We start from the raw sequence: 23,788 nt of genomic DNA, 5'->3' as shown, positions 1-23,788 counted from the left end.
CCCAGTTTTCCAAGCACCAGTTTTTGAATAGGGTGTTCTGAACCACGTGAGTGGGCTTGACAGCCTTGTCAAAAATCACTGGAGCATAGATGTGATGATCTATTTCTGAACTCTTGATTCAATTACATTGGTCAGCCTATCTTTATGCTAGTACCATGCTATTTCTACCACTGTAGCTAGCTAATATGCTTTAAAGTCTAGAAGTGAGAGTTCTCCAACTTCTTTTTAAAAATATTTTAGGCTATTCAGGGACACTAACCCTTCCAGATAAATTTGATAATTGGCTTTTCCAACTCTACAAAAAGGGATACTGGACTTTTTATCAAGATTGTGTTAAATCTGTAAATCAATTTGGCTAGAATTGATATCTGAGTGATATTTAGTCTTCTAACCCATGAATAAGAAATATCCTTCCATTTATTTAGTTCATCTTTGGTTACTTTTAGCAATAGTTTATAGTTTTTTGAATACATGTCCTTTATGTCTTTGGTTAAGTTTATTCCAAAACATTTTTTTCACTATTATTCTTTCATGTTATTCTATGGATATACCATAGTCTTCAAATAATGTTTGATTTTTTTCAGTTCTCATGTATTTATTTTGAATAGATTATACATGCGCATAGAACAATACTCAAATTGTATGGAAGAGCCCATAATGAAAAGTAAGTCCATCCTATCAGTCTCCCAGTCATATGGTCAAGCCCCACACTCCAAGGCCACTGCTATTGTACATTTCTTATATCCTTCCAGAAATATTCTATGACTAAATACATATGTATAAGTAAATAAAATAAATGTACAATAGCAATATATTATACATATTGCTCTACCTTATTTTTTTATTTTATTTTATTATTAACTTAACTATGCTTCCTTGATATCAGTTGATATCAGTACATTTGGGACTATCTAAATTTTGTTAACAGTTGCATTCTATTCCTTTGTAGGGATGTACCAAAATTTTATTTAACAAATCTTCTGATGATCGACATTTAGTTTGCTTCTTGTCTTCTATAATTATAAACAAAGGAGCAATGAATATCTTGCTCTCTGGTTACTTGTATATGCAAATATAGCTACAGAGAAATTTCCTAGAAATGTAATTGTTGTTTCAAAGGGCATGTGCATTTTAAGTATTAACAGATTATCATTTATTTTATTTTATTTCTTAATATAAAGGTAAAATAATGACAATAGATATTGCTGTCCTTTTTCTTTCTAAGTAGAGACACATAATACTCCCCTTTGTGTGTGTGCCTCTGTGTATGTGTGTATACTGTTTATTTATAAATAATCTTTAGATTTTTTTGTAGTTTTCTTCAGTTTCTGTGTTCCCATTTCATTTTTTGTTTTTCCTTTTAGAAAACTTTCTTGAATTTAAATTCTTCAGTTGGCACCCTTTGATGTGATTTTATGGTTACTTTGTTTATTTGCCTGATATAATGAATTTTGGATATTGATATCCTCATGTTGAGACACAATATGTCCTTAATAAATTATCCTTGTTCAAATGAGCAATTCTTTTAATGCACTGTTCAATAATTTCCTAAGATACTAATTAAAAATTTTGTAGGTATTTATTCACTTATAAAATTTGTTTAGTGATTTAATTTTTGTGATATTAGAATTTGCTGTTAATCAAGAAAATGGACAGATTTTCAGCATTTTTATGACTGGAAATAATTTTTAATATCACAGGAATATCTGTTCCTTAAAAATTTCATGGATATATACTATAAAACCACCTGGACCTAGTGCTTATAATATATATACATATAATATATTATAAAAAATGTTGACTTCAACATTTTTCAGCTTCCTCATGAATCCACTTGATAACATACATTCATTTCATTGGAACAAAAGTATTGGGGTAATTAATTGACATATTTTTAACATAACCTCATTTGAATATTTTATTCTTTATCTGTGGTTACATAGAATTTATTAGAAAAGTACATTCTCTCTTTTTAATATTGAGACTTGCCAGGCATTTATATGTTGGTATTTTAAAATTATCAGGTTATTAAAGAAATTTTTTTCTATTTCATTCCTTTTGTTTTGTTTATTCTAACTTCCTTCTCCTTGCTTCGTTTTTGTTTTTTTTTTTTTAAGATTGAATAATAGTTCATTTACTTTTGGTCGTTTTTTCTTAAAACTTCAAGCAGTTTGTATTTATTTATTTATTTATTTATTTATATATTTCAGCCCTAAAACAATCTAGTAATTTTAAAATTAAAATTCTCTTTTTATCTTAAATAACTGTAATTTTTATGTGCTTCAAAATAGTATTTACCTCAAATATCATCTTTACAGTTTAAATTGTTAATTTCTCCCTTTTGTGGATTAGGATCATAGAATATCATTTGTTAAATCTCTATTTTTAAAAAATATAACAAGACTTTTTATTTGCATGAATGATTCTTTTAAAACTGTCATGATGGGCTCACACATCAATAAGCTAGCTAATTGATTATATTGACTGGAGTCGTGAAGACAGTGGAGATTTGTAGACCACAGTAATGGGAGACAGAAGGAGGTAGAGAAGGAAAGAGATGGCTGTATGAGAGAGGTAGAGACTGAGTTATGGATTGCAAGCAAGCTACCAACAGAAGGCTACAGATTCCACAAAAGCTTGCTCGTACCAATACCTTGATTTCATTTGGAATTTAATCTATTTCTGATTTAATTTATATTTCATGTATATTCATATCCCCAAAATTATGTGTGTGTGTGTATGTGTGTGTGTGTGTATATATATTTCACTCTTGATAAAGTCATGTCTGTTAATAGGCTACAAACTATTTGTTGCTATTTTAAAATTTGTATATTTGGTGGTTTTTCTTTTTTGTTGCTTGTTTTGTTTTCTTAATTTATTATATAGCTTGAAGGCTCTCTGTCTTCAGAAGCTTCTATTTTAAATAATTTTAGCTGTTATTTTAGATCAATTTCACTTTTACTCGCTGAAGATTTTCTATAGATTAGATATCCAAAGTAGATTTCCCAAACTAGAAATTTATTCAAAGTAAGAGGTACCAACAAAAGTTCTGGCAATGTCACCTTCATTTTAAAAATGTTTTAATAACAGTCACTAAGTTGAAGTTCATAATGCTCATCCAGATGTAAAATTTCTGGCACATTTGCTTACTTAATATAAATATATTCTTGCCTTTGTACTTCATACAGTTAGGATAAGGAAATTCAAACACAGAAAGGCTATTGATACCCAGATTCACAGATTAAAATCAGAAGTGAGGTAGAGCATCTTTTTTTTGTTATGGTACCATGATTTTGAGGCGTAATTGCATAATTTGAAGAAAGGCATAAATGTTCAGGTGTAACTGAGGTACTGTGTTTCCAAATAACTTTATTGTAGAGGTTTGTCTGCATAAATTCTAGATTCTTAATGTTTTCATTTAGCTGTAAGCTGCCCCAGCATTCATTGATGTTTCTAGCCAGGTGCATCTCTGCTAGTCTCATCTTCCTGTCCTCTGCTTTGAGATGTTACCCGGCCACTCACTCTCTCTCCATATCTCACTGGGAAATGAGGGGAAAAAAAAATTCATTGCAACTTCTGCTACTAAAGCAGATGATTTTAAATTCAATCAATAGAAAACTCAGAAAAGTTAATAAATCCAAATACAATAGACTGAATTATTGTAGATCCAAGTTCTCTCCCTCTGAGATTCAAAACTACTTCTAAGGGAGTGGGTGTAGCTCAGTGACTGAGCACCTGCTTCACATGTATGAGGTCCTGGGTTAAATCCTCCATACCATACAACTACATCTAAAATGAGATGATACAGTGTCAATATTGCTTGTTTTTTGCTCTATCAAAGATAAGTGACATACAAGGAAGAGAGGAAAGATTGTGCAGTAAGAGCATGATATTTGTTCATCACCACAGCTCCTCAACATATACTGAGAAATATGTTAGCTTTATCTTACGGATAAAGAGTTTCTAAGAGGTCTGTGTGGCAAGGCTTGTATCTCTATATATCTTGGATGGTAAGAAGCTGTCCTCAGTTCCTCCAAATGGCTCTTGCCACTTCTGCTTTTCAAGCTGAATAGATTAAAACATCCAATCCCTCATATCCATGGGAAAACCTTACCAATGTGTTGTGGGTCACACTAAAGCCAAGATCCCAGGACCCACATATACTTCTTTCCTACCACCCCCATGTACATCTTTAGGATAGCACAAATTAAATTGCTATAATTGCCTATCTATTACTCTTAAAATTTTTTACCCTGTAAAAAAAGAGACCATTTTCTTTACCTCTCTATACTTCAGGAGGCTGATTTATTGTCTGGAGAAGAGGAACCAGTTCAAAATTATCTTCTTTGAGTTAAAAGCAATTTGTTGCCTGGGGGTTTATCAGGATATAACTTCAGTGTTCAAATAGAGCTTAATTCATACCTTAAGTTTCAAAAATGAAGCCTAATTCATGCTGCTGTGCTAGGTGTCAAGGGAAAGTTCTTCTCTCTTTTTTTTTTCCTGCATGGCTGGACGACTTTAGAGATGATGTATTTTAAGAGCTCTCTCACTATACTTCAATGAGAAAATTAGATAATGAGCAATTCATGTGACTTAATTGGTGACATTTTCCTGTAAAGGCAGAGTTTACTGTAAAACTTAGGTCGTCTGATACCTACTACATTTTTCTTTCCATTATTTAATGCAACTGTGGCTGCTTATTTATTAGAATAAGGCAGATTACATTAACTTAAACAGATACTTTGAAAACCACATTATAGATATTTATAGATAATACTTATTTTCAGCTTGTGGCATTAATAGACCAAAGAGTTTTCTGGAGTTCATTGACAAATGGTAGGTAGAATGCTGAGCATGCTTAGAGACAGTTTGTTATGAGACAAATAAAATGGTGTGAGAGAACATAGAGATGAGTGTAAGCAGGTGAATCTTTAACTGTAGTTAAGATTTCTAAAAGATGCATCAATATGGGGAAAAATAAGAAAGTTTACATTCAGAAAATACTTTAAATTGTTTTCTTTGAAAGGCTCTATGATAATACAAATTTAATTTTATAAATGAAAAAGTATCTTTTGATACTTTGAAAGTCACAAGTTGTTCAAAAGCTGTTAAGGAGAAGATTTATATGTAAATAATTTATATCTCTTAAGACAATGAGATAGAGTGGAAAGTTAGCTCTCTTTTTGGCTGCAGTGATAAATACATTTAGCAGCAGTTCTAAATCACCTGGTGAAATATGAAGGAAAGTCAGGGAAGATGGCGGCATAGCTCTCGCTTTGTCTGTTTTAAGCTAAAGCTCAAGGGCAGTATTTCTGCTCTCCACTGCTCTGCAAGTATTTGCAATGGAGATGGTTACCACTGCCTTGTCCCCTGTGGTCCCACAGAAGACCTTTTGAGCTCTCTGTGTAGAGATGCTCACTACGAAACTGTTCAGCCTGCTCTTCTTTTCTCCTGCTGTCATGAGGAACGCAGCAAAAGAGTCATCATGAGTATTTCAGCATCTTGTTCTGCAAGGCAAACGTCAAAGGGTGACTCCTTAGGCCATATATGAAACTCAAGAGGTTTTTTATGCCAATATAGTATCAATCCAAGTTAGAATGAAAATTCTATTCAAAGTATGGACAATCAATACAATGGACACATTTATCTGATTTATAATAGATAAATGTTAATGGAAAATATACTATACTGTGAGCTGCTTTGGCTCAACATAGCATTTTAAAATTCAGTCATAGTATTAGATGGATCTTTTTTATTCCCTATGGTTGAATAGTATTTCACTGTATGCCATCAAATTTATTTTCCTTTCTACATTAATCTATTTATACATTGTGACACTGATACCACACTGTCTTGATTAATTTAACTTCATAGGAAGTTAACAAATCAGTTAATGTTAGTTCTCCAATTGTTCATCTTTTCATAGTTGTTTTGCTTATTCTAGGTTACTTGAATTTCCATATTAATTTTAAAACCAGTTGGTCAATTTGTGGGGGAAAAAAGCATGGAGAGATTTTCACGGGGGAAAATATTCAATCTATTAATAAATTTGAGAAGACCTGACTGTGATTCTTTTGATTCATGACATATCTCTCCATTATTTGGATCTGTATGCAAATGATCTTTATCATTATTTCTCTAAGCATGATTTTTTCAATCAATATGCTATCAATATAGCATCATTTGTTATATTTATTACTAAGTATTCCACACTTTATTTTATAAAAGGTATTGTTTTTTATTTCAATTTCCAATTGTTCATAGATAGTATATAGAAATACAATAGATTTTACTTTGATTCTGTATCCTGCAAATTTGTTAAACTCATTATCCTTTTTTTGGTAAATTCCAGCAAAAATTCCCCCTAGAAATCATGTCTGCAAATAAACTCAGTTTTACTTCTCCCTTTTTACATACATGATAAATTTGTCTGCGAATGAAAAGTTGTGGGTTTTTTTTTGTTTTTTGTTTTCTCTTTACAATACGATGTCTTTTATTTTCTTTTGGCACTCATGAGCATTGCCAGTGTAATGTTGAATAAAAGGGGCTAAAGAAGACATCTTCCTCTTCTTCCTGATCTTAGAAGGGAAACATTTAGTGTTTCAGAACTATGATTTTAGTTGTAGACTTTTCATAGATGACCTCTTTCAGACTGAGGAAGTTCCCTTTTATTCTTAATTGACTGAAAATTTAATCAGGAATAGGTATTGGATTCTTCAAATATTTTTCCAACTCTATTGCGATGCTTTTTTTTTTATAATTTGTTAACATGGTGAATTACATTGATATAGTTTTTAATTGAAAATTTTTTATTTTAACAATCATGCACTCTTTGAATAAACCCTAATTCATTTCGATGTATTTTGAAACTCTACAATTAGGTACATAAACACTTATGATTGTTCTTTTTGTTCTCATTTCCTCTTTTTTCAGTCTAGTAGAATAATTTTTAGGATAACATTTGATCTTAATTGTTGGGTTACTGGTCATTTCTTTTTCTTTTATTATTTTAGCAATTGCTCTAAGATTTATAATATATTTTTTAAACAATTGTTATATGATGCACTGTGTCACATTTAGTATAAGAAACTTATAATAATATACTTCCATTTCTCTCTCCCTGTCCTTGATAACATTGTTTCCATACATTTAAATTATATATACATAAAAAACCTTATAATTTATTGCTATTTTATTGTGTCAACCAACAATTATCTTTTAAATAGATTTAAATAAGAAGGATAGCTACCATTTCTGATGTTCATCCTTCATTTGTGTAAATATTTCAAACTGGTGGCATTTTTGTTGTGCCTGAAGGGTTTCCTTTAACATTTCTTGTAAAGTTTGTCTGCTGTCAATGTATCGTTTCAGCTTTAGCATGTTGTAAAATAGTCTTTATTTCATCTTAATTTTGAAAAAAATTTATATATTTGGTAGTGTGTTGGTTTGAGTCTTTTGTGGACCTCAGAAAGTTATGTTCTTAAATTGAACCTATTGTGAACTTTTGATTAGATTATATCAGTTAAGGCCCTTTTGATTAGAGTGCCCTGGTAGTGCATAGCCTAGGGTACGTCATAATCCTCTTACTGGAGTCTTTTATAAATAGGAATAAAAATGTGAAGGCACAGAATAAAAGCCTGAGAGAAAAAGAAAAGCCTCCAGGAGCTGATAAACCTGGGAAAGAAACACCACAGAAGTAGCCCAAGTTGAAGGCAATGAGGCCTGGAGGAGAAGGCAGAGATCAAGACTGGTTAACATGACTATTGTGCCCTGCCATGTGAAAGGAATCTAGGACAATTAGCAGTCAGTTCCAGGGGTTCAAACCATCCGCTGATGGAGAGTTGATGTTAACATTTTGACACCCTCAGAACTGTAAGCTTTTAACGCAACAAATTCACATTATTAAAGTTCTATACCAGAAATGGATTGACTAAACAATCCATTCTGGAGTGAAAGAGTTCTTTTTCCCCTTAAGTACTGTAAAGATACTGCTCCACTATCTTGTCACTTGCATTATTTCTAATGAAAAAATACTTCATCCTTATCTTTATCCCTCTCTATATAACATGTCTTTTCTCTGGATGCTTTAATATTTTTTCTATTTATCACTGGTTTTGAGAAATTTTATTATGATATGCCCCATGGTAGTTTCTAACATGTTTCTTTATTGTGATTCATGAATCTATGTGTTTATTGTTTTCATCAAATTTGGAAAATTTCAGTGATTTTTTCTTCAAATACTTTTCTATCACTTTCTATCCTTCTCTCTCTTTACTCTCTTTTGGGAATTCTCCTTACATACACATTAGGTCTCTTAAAATTATAGTGAACTCACTGATACTCATAGTTTTCAGAGTTATCTCTGGGTTTCATTTTGGATAGCTTCATTGTTACATCTTAAAGTTGACTATCTTATCTTTTCACAATTTCTACTCTGTAATTAATTTCATCCAGTGTATTTTTCATCTCAAAATTTGTAGTATAACATTTAATTTTCATCTAGAATTTTGATTTTGGTATTTTTCATATCTAGAATTCCTAGTTATCTTTTTGAAAATATGGAATACATTATTTAATAATTGTTTTAATCTTTGTCTGCTACAGTTTGCAATCAGTTTTAAGTGATGGACTCTCTCCCTATTATGATTCATTTATTTACACTTCTTTGCATGTCTGGTAATCTTTGATTGGATACCAGACATTGAATATTTTACCTTGTTTTTGCTGAATATTTTGGTATCTTTGAATTATTCTTGAGATTTGTCCAGGACACAGTTAAGGTACTTGGAAACAAATCAATTCTTTTGTGTCTTCTTTTCAAGATTTCTTAGGTGAAACCACAACGGTGTATAATCTTGGGCTAGTTATTTCTCGCTATTGAAGCAAGATCCTTCTGAGTCCTTTTCCAGTCCCATGCATCATGAAGTTTCCATTATGATTGGTAGAAATAGATACTGTTCCATTGAATCCTCTCAAATGGTTCTTTCCCTAGCCTTAGGTCATTTCCTCAAACACATATACTGATAATGGTTCAGCTGAATACTGAAACACTCAAAGAGTTCCCCCACAGATTTCCAAAGTTTTCTCTCGGTGCAATTCTCTCTTTTCTGGACACTGTCCTAAAAACCTTCATTGACTTTCTCGCCATGGACTTCAGCTCCATTACCTCAACTCAGTATATCTGTAGGACTTCTGCTGATCCGCTCTTTCTGTATCACTGCCTTGAATATCTTGCAAGGTGGTGAGCTGGAGCAATGATAGGACTTACTCCATTTGTTTCATAGATCAGGAATAAGGTTCCTACAAAGCCTGATATCTGGCAGGCATTTAAAAAATTGCTTCACATTTTCTTTCTTTATCTTTCTTTCTTCCCTCTCTCCCTCCCTCCTTCTCTCCCTCCCTTCCTTCCTTTCCTTTTTCTCTTGTGAGAGGGTAAATCCAGCCCTTGTTATTTTAGTTAGCCAGAGAAGGAGACCTAGTTCTTCTGTTATTTGACTTTAATGAAATAATTAAAGTATTATTTGCTAAAGATTTTTTTCACCAAAATGCTTTCTCAAACTTATTTTCTAGGCTGGTAATGTGAGCATATTCATATTGGTAATAAATGTTACTGATCTAACCAAAATCACTACAAACCAAAGTAAAAAATACTTATAGTACAAAAAATTTCATCCCTTCTGACAAAAATTTTTTAAAATGTTTAAAAGTTATCAAAGGATCAAAACGTGATGACTATGTAGGTACCAATTTGTATAGATTCCATTGAAATTACATACTAATATATCAAAGACAAAGTGACTCAAAAAGTAGGAATCAAATTTAAATTTTATTACAACTGATAAACTCAGCTCTGAATTTATTTTCAAGTAAAACAGAATTCAAAGTTGACTCTCAGATATATAAAGTTAGGATGATATTAACCTTCTAAAATTTAATAATATAAAATCAAAAATCAGTTTTCCTCCCAAAAGTTATTTTTATTTTTTTCTGAAAATACTGAACTGAAGAGATTTCTTACACATTTGAGAATAATTGGAATCTACTTAAGAAATAGACAAACAAAACAAAAGCACATTTTTGTTGATAAAAGGAATACACTAACTTGCACCTCTTGAAAAACTATAATATTACCATATTATTCTATTTGCTTGTTTGAAAAACCCTGCCAAGTTCTGACCACATGATTTAAGTTGTCCCACAATAGTTTGGTCAAGACATAAATGCTAATTCATGTGAACAAACGTCTATCAGCATCACTAAGAGAAAGATGCAAGGTGTTTTACCTGGACACAGTGTCACAATCAAGTATGATAAGAAATTGAGTTTTCCTATGATAATGAGTTATGAAAATTGAGCTAAGACTACCTGTAAAATGGGAAACACTGAATTTTGAGTTATTATTGAATTCTGTCAATCATTTTCAAGAAATATCATTTTCATAACAGAATCTTCAATTCGAAGGATCTGAGTCATTGGTTTATCATTCAAAGCAGGTTTTACTCAGTGCTTTATAATCATAGCACATCACTCTGTCTGGTCAAGTTTACTTTTCTTCATCTTCTATAGGCATTTATATCAATCTGTTTTCAGGGCATGGCCAGAAAAATGAGCAAAGTTAGATATCATCAAACTAAACTAGAAGGAGAAACAGCACCCAGAATAAATACATCTAGCAAGCCAGATTACAAATCCACATCAAGAAATAGGAAAATATGGCTCAGTTAAAGGAACAAGATAACATAAAGGAGTTGAGACAACTAATCATAGATATTCACACAAATCCTCTTAATAAATTCAATGAGGTGGCTAAAGAGAGTAAGGCTATTAAGAAGACACTGGGTGAGCACAAGAAGAATTTGAAAGCATGCATGGAAAAATAGCACATCTTATTGCACAAAAGGTGCAATAAATGAAATTAAAAAACACTCTGGAGGCATATAATAGCAGATTTGAGAAGGTGAAAGAAAGGACTGATGAGCCTGAAGACATGGCCTCCAAAAGTGAACATACAAAAAAACAGATGTAGAAAAGAATGAAAAAAATTGAACAAGGGCTCAGAGAAGTAAACAACAACAAGAGATGTGCTAACATGAGTGTCATGGGTGTGCCAGGAGAAAAGAAGAGAAAAGGGAAGGAATATTTGAAGAAACAATGGTAGAAAATGTCCCAACCTTGTTGAAGGGCATAGATATCCATGTTTAAGAAACATATCATATCATACTCCCACCTGGATAAATCCAAATAGAACAACTCCAAGACACAAATCAGAATGTCAAATGCAAAACACAAAGAGAGAATTTTGAGAGTAGCAAGAGAAAAGCAATGCACAACTTATAAGGGATACCCAACAATATTATGTCCAGTTTCTCATCAGAAATCAGGGAGGCAAGAAAGCAGTGGTAGTATATGTTTAAGATACTGCTAGAGGAAAAACTGTCAATCAAGAATTTTATATACAGCAAGATTATCTCTCAAAAAATGAGGGCAAGTTTAGAATATTCACAGATAAACAGAAACTGAGAGAGTTTATAGCAAAAATACCAGCTTTGCAGGAAAAACTAAAGGGAGTATTACAGCCTGAAAAGAAAAGATAGTAGAGAGAGGCTTGGAAGAGAGTCTAGAAATGATGATTGTATCAGTAACAGTAACTATAAGTGTCAAAAGAGTGGTGAAAATAAAATGACACATAAAACACAAAGGTCAAAATGGATGATATAAGAACTGCTTTTATAGTAATAACATTGAATGTTAATGGATTAAACTCCCCAACCAAAAGACACAGTCTGGTGAAATGGATAAGAAACTATGAGCCATCTATATGCTGTCTGCAAGAGATTCACTCCAGAATCAAGGATACTGTAGCAGTTTGATATTGTTATGAATTCCAAAAATAGATATTGGATTATTCTTGTAATCTGATCTGTACCTGAGCATGATTGAGTTATGATTAGGGCATTGAGTCCCCACCCTTTAGTGGGGCATGGCATGGCATAAAAGGCATGCCAAAGAACAGAGTTGAAGGTTTCTGATATTGGAGTTTTGATGTTGGAGTTTGATGCTGAAGACTTGATGGAGCCCCTGGAAATCAGCATGCAGAGGAAAAAGAAACCACCCCCAGGAAGAAAGGAGCCTTGAACCCAGAGAAAAGCAAGTCCCAGGAAAGTGGGAACCCAGGAAGCCTGAACCCTTGCAGCCATCAGCAGCCATCTTGCTCCCAATAGACTTTGGTGAGGGAAGTAACTTATGCTTTATGACCTGGTATCTGTAAGCTCCTACCTCAAATAAATACCCTTTATAAAAACCAACCAGTTTCTGGTATTTTGCGTCAGCACCCCTTTGGCTGACTAATACCAATAGATTGAAAGTGAAAGGCTGGAAAAAGATATTCCATGCATGCAATAACAGAAAAAAGCTGGGGAGTTATACTTATAATAGATGAAATAGACTTTAAAAACTAAATGTTGTTAGAGGCAAGGAAGGACATTACATATTAATAAAAGGGATTATTCACCTGGAAGAAATAACAATCATAAATATATATGCACCTAATGAGGATGCCCAAAGATACATGAAACAAACACTAGCAAAGCTGAAGGAGAAATAGATGTCTCTACAATAATAGTTGGAAACTTCAAAACACCACTATCAGCATTGGATAGAATATCTGGGCAGAAAATCAATTAAGAAACAGAGAGTTTGAAAAAAATCATAAGTGGGCTAAACCTAATAGACACATACATAACATTGTACCCTAAATAGTAGGATATCCATTATTCTCAAGTGTTCATGGATCTTTCTCTAAGATAGACCATGTGTTGGGTCACAAAGCAGATATCAGATATAAATTCACCAAGATTAAAATTATACAAAGCACTTTCTCTGCTGGTAATGGAATTAAGTTGGAAATCAACAAGAGGCAGAAGAAAGGAAAATTCACATATAAATGGAGATTAAATAACACACTCTTAAATATTCAGTGGGTCAAGGAAGAATTTTCAAGGGAAATCAATAAATATCTCAAGACAAATGGCAACCTATGAGAGGCAACAAAAGCAGTGCTGAGAGGGAAATTTATATCCCTCACTGCTTACATTAAAAAAGAAGAAAGAGCTAAAATCAATGACCTAACTACACAGCTGGAGGAACTAGGAAAGAAAAAAAAAGCAAACTAATCCCAAATCAAGTAGAAGGAATGAAATAACAAAGATGAGAGCAGAAATAAATGAAATTGAAATTTAAAAAAATAGAGAGAATTAACAAACAAAAGTTAGTTCTCTGATACTAACAAATTTGACAATTCCTTAGTTAGACTGACTAAGAAAAAAAGAGAGAAGATGCAAATAAATGAAATTAGAAAAGAAAATGGGAACATTCTACTGACCCCACAAAAATAAGAGCGATCATAAGAGTATACTATGAACAACTCTATGCCAAAAAAACTAGACAATGCAGATGAATGGAAAAATTCCTAAGAATGTGCAAACAACCTACACTGACCCTAGAAGATATAGAAGATCTCAACAAACCAAACACAAGTAAAGAGATTGAAACAGTCATCCCACAGCTCCTGAAAATGAAAAGCCCAGGACTAGACAGTTTCACTGGTGAATTCTGCCAAGCATTCAAAGATTTAATACCAATCTTACTCAAACTCTTCCAAAAAAACTGAACAGAAAGAAAAGCTACCAGACTCATTCTATGAAGCCAATATCACCCTAATACCAAAGCCAGGTAAAGATGTTATGATAAAAGAAAATTTCAGACCCATTTCACTAATGAATACAGATGCAAAAATCCTCAATAAAATACTTGGTAATCCAACAACTTATTAAAAGAATTATTCATCATGATCAAGTGTGTTTTATACCAGGCATGCAAGGGTGGCTCAACACAAGAAAATCAATCAACATAATATACCACATTAATAAAGCAAAGAAGAAAAATCCCATGATCTTGTCAATTGTCACAGAAAAGCCATTTGACAAAATACAGCATCCTTTCTTGATAAAAACTACTAAAGATAGGAATTGAAGGAAACTTTCTCAACACGATAAAGGCCATAAATGAAAAGCCCATAGCTATATTTAATATTTTACTAAATGGTGAAAAACTGAAAGCTTTCCCATTGAGATCAGGAAAAAGAGAAGGATGCCCACTGTCACCACTGTTGTTCAATATAGTACTAGAGGCTCCTGCTAGAGCAATCAGGCAAGAAAAAGAAATAAAGGACATCCAGATTGGAAAGGATTAAGTAAAACCTTCACTATTTGCAGATGCTATGATCCTATATCTAGAAAGTCCTGAAAAATCTACAACTAAGTTGCTAAAGTTAATAAGCGATTTCAGTAGAGTGTCAGTACATAAGACCAATATGCAAAATTCAGTGGTATTTCTATAAAATTGTAATGCAAAATCTGAGGAGGAAGTCAGGAAAAAAATTCCATATACAATAGCAACTAAGAGAATGAAATATTTGGGAATAAGCTTAACCTAGGATGTAAAGCATGTGTATTCAGAAAATTACATTGCATTGCTAAAAGACATTTAAAAACCTCAGTAATTGGAGGAACATTCCATGCACATGGATTGGAAGACCTAGTATCATTAAGATGCCAGTTCTACCCAAATTGATACACAGATTCAAAGCAATCCTAATAAAAACTCCACTAGAATTTTTTAAAAATATGGAAAACACAATCACCAAATTTATTGGGAAGGGTAAGAGGCCCCGGATAGCCTGAAACATCTTAAAAAGGGAAGGTGAATTTGGAGGACTCTTGCATCTGGGCTTTAAATCATATAACCTAGCTATGCTGGTAAAATAAAAACTGTGTGGTATTGACATAAAGACAGACACATAGACCAAGCAAACCGCTCACAGAGTGATTTTTGACAAGCCTGTTAAACTTACCCAACTTGTGCAGAACAGTTTATTGAACAAATGGTGCTGGAAGAACTGGATAGCCATAGCCAAAAGAAAGAAAGAAGACCCCTTTCTCACACCTTATACAAAAATTAACTCAAAATGGATCAAAGACCTAAATATGAAAAGAAGAAGTGTAAGTTTCTAAAAGAAAATGTAGGGAAATATCTTCAAGACCTGGTGGTAGATGGCGGATTCTTAAAACTTACACCTAATGCATGAGCAACAAAAGAAAACATAGATAAATTGGTCCTCCTCAAACTTAAACACTTCTGTTATTCAAAGGAGTTCATCAAGAAGGTGAAAAAGCATCCCACTCAATGGGAGAAAATATTTGGAAATCACATATCTGATAAATGTATGATTTCCATTCTATATAAAGAGATCATACAACTCAACAATAAAAGAGCAAGCAATTCAATTAGAAATGAGCAATAGATTTAAAAAGACACTTCTCCAAAGAGGAAATATAAATGGCCAAAAAGCTCATGAAAAAATGTTCCATATCACTAGCTATTAGAGAAATGCAAATCAAAACAACAATGATATATCATCTAACACCGCATAGAATGGCCATTACTTTTGAAAAAGACAACAATAAGTGCTGGAGAGTATGTGGAGGAATAGGAAGACTCCTTCACTTTTGGTGAGATTGTAAAATGGTGTGGTCTATGTGGAAGATTGTTTGGCAGTTCCTCAAGAAGCTAAATTAGAACTGCCATATGATCCAGCAATTGCTCTACTAGGAATATATCCAGGTACAGATGCAAGTGTCCTATGAACTAGAGAAGATGTCCATCACTATTGTAGGGTGGTAGGAAAGTGGAGAAGCATGGGAAGAATACAATTGGTGCAAACTATTAACTATGGTTAACAATACTATAATATGCTTTGCATCAATGCCAAAAATGTACTATGTTGATAATAGGGGGGTATGGGAAAAGTGTGCCAAATGTATACTATGGACCTTGGCTGATGGTAATAGTCTGATGATATCATCTCATAATCTGTACCAAATGTTCCACCATGGTGTGATGTGTTGGTGAAGGGGTGTTGTATGGGAATTCTACACATGTGAGTAATTTTTTTGTAAGTTCACAACCTCTGTAATCAAAATATATTTTTAAAAAAATAGGGTGGGTTGTGGGAAAAATACACCAAATGTAAGATAGGGACTATAATTATTAGTAATTTTTTGATGATGTTTGTAACAAATGTCTCACAACAATGCAAGTTGTTGATAGAGGGGTGATGCATGGGACACCTGTATGATGTTATGCATGTTTATTTTGTAAGTTCACAACTTTTACTATACACTTATTGTTTATGCATGTTCATACATGAATGATATACTTCAATAAAAAACATAATAAAAAGGCATCAGGGTCAAGGAGAAATTGATAGTAAAGAATGTGAAATTGAATAAAGACCCTCTATTATATGCTTTTTGTCACTCTGAAATTATGAAAGAGAATTGGGTTGAGAAAGATGGATATTATTTAATTTTAGTGTTCCATAGAATAAAGTTTGTGAACTATTTCCTTGAAGAGATAGTCCCTCATCATTTCGAATGTTGATTTTCCCTTCACTCAAGCAGAGCTTCTTCTCTGTTTCATTCAAAACAAATGCCAGGTACAGGTCTTACTAACGTCCAAAAGATTTTAACCCTGTAAGCTCACTTTCTCTGACATTTCTCTGTATTAATTGTTTGGATCTTCAGAAAATATTTTCTGCCATGAAGCTCTTTTGGGCTCCAAATTAATTTCATTTTCCCTCTGGAGGTCTTTCAGACTTTAGTTCAATTATAAAGCAAAATGCACTGAAGGAATCATAATTAAAGAAATAATCGAATCTTTGCTAACTTGTGCTAAGTAGTCCTATTTGAACCTTTGTCAGGCGTTCTCCAGCACTGTCATTGTATGAAGCTCCTCTTCAACACTAAAGTATGAATTTACTTTCCACAGAGATCATAAGACAAATGCTCCTGCCCAACCTAGGCTGGAACCTCTTTTCTTTCGTTTAAAGGTTTAAAGGCCAACTCTTTTACATAAAAGCCTCTGATCTTTGAAAAATTAATTGCTCTTTCTAAATCTCAATCTTCTCATCTATGCCATCATTATGCAAGAGGGATATTTAATTGTAAGTAGCTCATTGGACTATTTGGCACATAGTAAGTTCTTAAACAATGTCACTCATTATGACTGTGATAAATATTTATTCATTCAACAAGATTTATTGAATAACGGCATGTTTTATGATACGAACAAATTGGTGAGCAAAACAGACATACCCTTGTGTACTTGGCAATTACAGTTAGAAACAAACAATAAAATCAACACAGAATTTAATATATGCTTACACACTCTGATAAGATTTAAAAGTACAAGTAGAAAGCATTTATTATAAGACCACGAAATAGGGGATTTTGGATTAGCCTGCACCATCAAGAAATAATTCTCTCAGAAAGGTACAGAGCTTATATCCAAGGTATCTCAATCATCAATAGGGATGAACTCAGCAGAGTGGGTTCAGGATAGCATACAAAAAGAAACAAGCAAGTAAGATCCAGAGGTAGTGAGAAAGAAGAGAGAAGGGCAAAAGTCTGAAAGGCAGAGGGAAAGGCAGAAGAAAGTGAATGAAGACCTAGATAGAATACAGAGGTCAGATCATTCATGACCTACTGGTACATGGTATAGATTGTGATCAGAGAGTAGTGGTAATCCTCTGAAAACACCGAGAGACAGAATGTAGTAAAATAATTCAGATTTTCATTTTAAAATTTGCTTTGGCTTCAGTGTGGAAAATGTATTGTAGTAAGAAAATGTAATGAGGGGAGATGATACAGATGCATTTACAGAAGTCCAATTGAAAGTTGAAAGTAGCTTAATTTAGAGGAAACCAATGGAGATGGAAAGAAGGAGGACAAAGACAGGGAATAATTTCTGGGTAAAAGTGTTAGGGCTTGGTAAAGTATTGAAAATTATGAGAAAGAGGTAGTTATTGGCAAAAACAAAAAAAAAAACCCTAATTTCTGGTTTGCCCAATCTAATGCATGGAGAGGTATTCTCTGAGATAGAGAGGAAGGAAATTGTGCAAGAGAGAAGGGAGATTAAAAGCTTAAATTTGTGCATATTGTATTTAAGTTATCTTTGTGCTATCCACCAAAGATGTCAAGTAGAGAGGTAGGTATGTGGGACCAGAGCTCCATGAGAAATCAAAGCTTAGAGATGCTAATTTGGAAGTATAACCAGGAATCTGATGACTGCACCCTGGAAGAACTTAGAAAACCAAAGAAAGAAGGAGTTAAATCTAGTCATTTCTCCCACTCCTGCCACTACAAACTGCAAATACTCTTCGTTGGTATAGAAATCTTAAGTTTCCTATATATGGCACTTTTTGGAATAAGTGCCCACAACAAAAGTATATGATTACCTGAATAGATAGGATTTTTTATATTTCCCAACAGGAAGTAAAAAAAAAATTATAACCAAGGACAATAGTCTATTATTGTAAAAGTTAGTATTCTTAATGATATTACAGCCAATGTTGTAGAGTACCAAGATTTGTTTATGTCTGGCTGGTGGGGTACAATAAATAAAGGCTGGATTTGGATAGTAAATCTGCTTAACTTCCCCCACCCCCACCCCCCCACTCCTTGCCTGCTTTCTTCCCGTTTCAGTTCATGATAATTGGACCTCTTCGGTTCTAATAGGTTAAACCAACTGAGCTACATATACTTGTCTAAAATAATGTCCCTGACTAATGTGAGGCCAAATGCATGAAGAAAAGGAAATGAACATCAGAAAAGGGATAAACACTTGTTTTACATGTGAAGGTTAATTTAGCATAGAAGTCAGAATTGATCAAACAAATTGCTAAATATCAAATGTGATATCACAGTTTGGTGATATAATAGTTCCTCATAAAATCACAATTACAATGGAAGACTTTTTTTTCTATTTACTTTCTGATCATCATAAACACTACATACCTTTCTGAACAAATTAAGACAGAAAAAAAAGTAAATTCATATTACTAATTATTCTGCATTAAGTTCTTTAGTGCAATAGTTTCTATTCTCTATTTTACTTTGAAAATGATGTCTCTTATTCTAAGCAATGAACCCCATTCTTACTGCATATTCAAATAATATATATTGATAATGATTAATTGCCAAGCTTATTAGTGTGATTTTCAATCAATCTTGAGCACAAAACCAATGCTCTATGAAAACTTGAGACGCACACAAAATCCATCAAATACTATCAGTGTAACTGATTTGTGTAATGAGAAATTCAGAATTATCTAGGGCATTTAAGTACCAATAAGAATTTTAAAGTAAAATTGGATATGATTTTCAATATTTCCAACAAGCAAGATCACAGAACACCCAGATTCCAACAAGGATGTTTTTGGTTGGTACTTCAATACTTCAAATATTGTCAGAATTCTTATCATTTTGTGAGTAAAAACACTTAAATACATTAAAACATGAGGGAATTGAAATTTCACCTGAATGGCTTTCATATCCCTAAGTGATATATTAGTTATAATTTTTATAAAAAATTAATGCTCATTGTAATATCTTAAGTCAGCACTCCATTAGTATTTTCAAATTATCCAATTTACATGAAAGTCATCAGAAATTACTCATGCCAAACACGTCTTATTTACTTAAAAATGTATTTGTTATAAAGCATGCAGAATTTCATAAGAAATTCAATAAATATTAATATTTACAGAAAGTCAGATATTTTAAGCTGATTAGAAGGCTCTACAAATCTGAAAAAAAAAGAACCTGTTAATATGTATTTTTTCTGAACTGAGTCACAAAAAATCAGTTTCGATAAAGTAGAAATTAGTAAACATTTCACCTAATTTCTTTTAAGTATATAAGGAGAATTATTAAATAGTTCCAAGTTAAAAAAAAAACTTTACATTTGCTCAGTTAAAAGTGGTAAAGCCCAACCTATTTTATAAGAAAAAAATAAAAATATATATAGGTAACTATTAAATATATAAATCAAATAACCCCATGGAATCCAAAGTTATATCCATTTTGTTAAAATATTCTTAATAGATGAGCTTAATTAAGGTCATATATATGTGTGTGTAAAAACATTTGCACATTTGAAAATTGAAGAACAAACTCCTTTATTAGAATAATTTATTACATTTTATTTAGTGTCTTAAAAATCACATATTAGATTATTTTCCAGACTTTTAAAATTCAAATTAAAACCCAAATAATCATGAAATATTTTAAGGAAAATTTTGTTTTATCTCCAATATCACATTTGTCAACATAAAGAGTACCTATACATATTGTTTTGTTTTACATACATTTTTTGATACTTAATCAGCTTTATAAAAACTGATTCATCTAACCAAACTTGCTTTTAAGAGTTGTTATGGAAAGAATTTGTGATAGAATGGTCATTAAAATTTATCAACTTATTCATTACCTGTTTCTCCTGTATTTCTTCTTCAATAAGTGTTCTGATGGCATATGAATCTAAGTGCAAATCTTTTCCTATTCTCACCATATACAAAAATTAGTAGTGGTCGAGTGCAGAATAATAATGGTTGAATTTTCTAAAGTGTAAACATCAGAGGGAGATTTTCTATATGTGAAAGATACTGAATAAGTCTTGAATGTAGAAGAACCATACCTGAGAGGTGTAACAGTGGAAATAAACTAGAAATAATGCACAACCCAATACTGAGCCAACAAAACATGCCAACTGAATGCAAAGGTGCTTAGCCACAGTTAAATTCTAAGACTTACTCTGAACACAATGAAAGTGAACACAAAGTAGAAGGACCAAAAGGGAAATTTAGATAGAGAAAAATAACACTGAATTTAATGAGAGAGAAAGAGATAGAGACAGAGAGAGAGGGAGAGAGAGATTATGTTTCTGTCCAGTGACCTCAATTTGTCCATCTCATTACTCCTGGAGTATAGGTTCCAGCCTCAAGGACCCTAGATAACTTGCTAAGCCAGTTGGTAGACCAGTATGTGGGATGCATTTTGATCGGATTTACAGCAAATTTCTTTTCACATCAGATAACGGGAAGTGATAAAATTTAATGAAAAAGAATAGTTTAATCTGAAAAAATATGAGAACCATATCACCTGAAGATTTATTTAAGGGTATTTATGTTCAGTGTGTGGTTACAACTCTGAAAATTTGCACAAAGGAAAGCAATATGTATGAGCCAATAGAAATTAATGAGCAAACTTTCAAAAACTTGGTAATAAAAACAACTTGGTTAATAAAAACGGGCTGGCATTGCTTAATCAATATAGTCAACCTGAAAGTTTTAGACTTAGAAACCACAAGAGCACACCGGAAATCAGTGGAAACTGGGAAAAGCAGGGACGCCCTATGGGGACTTACTGTACCTGTGTCCACATCCTTCACCTGTTGCCTGGCTCGAGTTGGCCGGCTCCACTTTGAGCTCTGGCAAGACCAGCGCTTTTTCGTGTTGTCCAGGTAAGTCCATACGTGGCACCACCTCCTCCTCTAGGGACTCCACGTAGAACAGGGTCCTGGCCGGCTGCTGGAGGCCCTGCCCGGGCGCCCCTTGCTGCAGCCTCGTGGCCACTGGCAGCAGGGTGCCATTCAGCGGGTTGAAGGAAGAGGAGGAAGAGGACGGGGAAGACGAGGAAGAGGAGGAGGAAGAGGAAGACTTCTTCCAGAAAGTGCCCCCACTGCTCCTCTCCTGGCTTTTGAGCAGCCGGCTCTGACTGGGCCCCCAGTGCTCGAAGCTGCCGCTGCCGTCCTGTGGCGGGCAACCGCCCCCCGCCGGACCGCCTGGGGACGGCGACGGGTGGCTGAAGAGTTTCCAGCGGAGTCGGAGGATGTGCTTCACATCGAAGTCTTTTCGCCCGGAGCCTGACATGCTTTATGCAAGCACGGCAAAAGGACCTCGGCTCGCGCGGGCAGGTGGGGGAGGCCAGCGGAGCGCGGGCGCTGAGCGGGAGGCGGGAGGCGCCCTGGGCACTTGGAAGCCAGGAGCGAGGCCAGACGCGCCGCGCGCCCTCCAGGCTGCCCCCGAGCGCGCACGACAAAGCCGCGCGGCTCAGCAGCGGTCAGCTCCGCAGGTCCTGGGCGTGGGGGGCCCACCGACCAGTAGCCAATGCCGGCGCGGGGCGCCGAGGACGGAGAATCCGCGATCCGGGGCGCGAAGGCTGGAGATGCGCGAAAGAGGGAGGTGTGCGCGCTCTGGAGCCTGGGAGGCGGCGGCAGCTGGATACACCTCCCTGGGATGCGCTTTCGGCAGAGCCTTAGCCTGCAAGGTGTCGGCGCTTCTGTCCTTGAAGCTCACAGTTCAGCCTGGAGAGCGCAGAGAGAAAGAACCTCAAGTCGCGGAGAAGCGCGCCCCCAGCCTTCTTGGCGCACCTGAGCCCCCCGTCCCCGGTCTCTCCGGGATGCCCTGACAGCTTGCCTTGTATCTCTGGGAAAGTCTAATGCCTGCTCCAATGCGAGAAGGGTTGGTTTTTTTTTAAGTGGTCAGTTTGTAAAAGAGAAAAATATATATTCCAGGAAATATAGGAAGGAAAAAGGAAAAAGCCCGCTCGTGAAGCTGTCAAGGTCCTCACAGTACAATTTTCTCTTTGCCTCTGCGCCTCCTCCTCTCTCGTAAGTGACGCAGATGTGCGCTGGGGCCTATACGGAGAAACAGAGGGAGGGAGGGAAGGCTTCAATCTTCTTTATGCAAGTGAGTCTGCTGCTCTTATTGTCCCCTTGCGTGGGTCCTGTCACCTCTTTCCATCCTCCTTCCGCGCTATATTACTGTGTAGCAATAAAAGTAAAGCAAGCAGGCATTATGCTTTAGATCAGTAAACACCAAACATGAATCATCGCAGGGCAAACTTAATAGACTGTCATCCGTTTGCAGGTTGCAGGTTAATGACTTGAATTATTTAATAAACCGCATTCTTTAACCTTTAGCCTTAGTTTCTCAGTAGTGAGAGATGGAAAAAAACAGGGATACTGGCGTCAGAGAGTGGTGATGCCACCAGCCTTACACTTACATTGTGATTCTGCCATTAAAGCACTCAGGCAGTGCTTCACCCTGGGGGCCAGAAGCTCATGGTAGAAATTTGAAGATGGGAATTTGAGCACAGGGGCGGGTTTCGCAAAATCAGTGCCTAAGAATGACAGCTGTTGTCAGTGTAAACCAAAGACTGGAATAAAATGATAAAAGAGAATTTCAAGGTACCACTTTCTAGTACATAAATCATGACTTAAAATACATGGGAGAGTTTAGACAATAAAGGAGTGTGTCCCAAGGCTCCTATCATACAAATAAGTGCCTGGAAAGGGAAGATGTGTTTTCCCTTATATCTATGTATAGCACCATGGTAACTGTGATTTCTTGCTAGGTATGAATACTTGGATATTTTTTCCTCTTTTCCTTTAATGAGTCAATAAAATTGAACCCACTAACTGTTCCTGAAGGCATGGGGGGTCAGGAAAGCAATGGGTTCCTTAACTCAACCGGGAATATGGTTGTTGTCCATTCATGAAATTCACAGCTTCAGCAGCCCCAATGGGGCACAGGAATCAAACATTAAAGCACACTTATATTACTCTTCTATTATCTCATTGTTGAGCAGAGACTAAATCTATAGTTGAAGGCTTTCCTAGGCTAAGTTGAGCATTTTAATAAAACAGGAAATTAAGTGTACAAAAGCCCTATATTCAGGAGACAAAAACAACACTATTGTGCATTTTAAATATTGATTTATGCCACATCAGCAGAACTGCAGTCCCCTGTGCCTTGATTTTCTCTCAGTATTCAATGCAAAAAAAAAAAAAGCAAGAAACCCTTTAAAGCAAACAATGGTGACAGATC

General features: G+C 34.6%; 1 protein-coding gene across 1 annotated transcript in view; it reads right to left on the bottom strand.

The window, feature by feature from the left end:
* Positions 1-22,571, bottom strand: part of KLHL1 (kelch like family member 1) — a 476,203-nt gene extending 453,632 nt beyond the window's left edge. Inside the window, exon 1 of the mRNA XM_004463148.3 lies at positions 21,330-22,571. Coding sequence (XP_004463205.2) covers positions 21,330-21,829 — 500 coding nt within the window. The 5' untranslated portion in view covers positions 21,830-22,571. The remainder of the gene's footprint in view (positions 1-21,329) is intronic.
* Positions 22,572-23,788: the final 1,217 nt, after the last annotated feature.

The sequence above is a fragment of the Dasypus novemcinctus genome, chromosome 15, assembly GCF_030445035.2.
Source record: "Dasypus novemcinctus isolate mDasNov1 chromosome 15, mDasNov1.1.hap2, whole genome shotgun sequence".
In the NCBI taxonomy this organism is placed as follows: Eukaryota; Metazoa; Chordata; class Mammalia; order Cingulata; family Dasypodidae; genus Dasypus; species Dasypus novemcinctus.
Note: the sequence above shows the minus strand (reverse complement) of the source record. Positions and strands in the feature narration are given on the sequence as shown.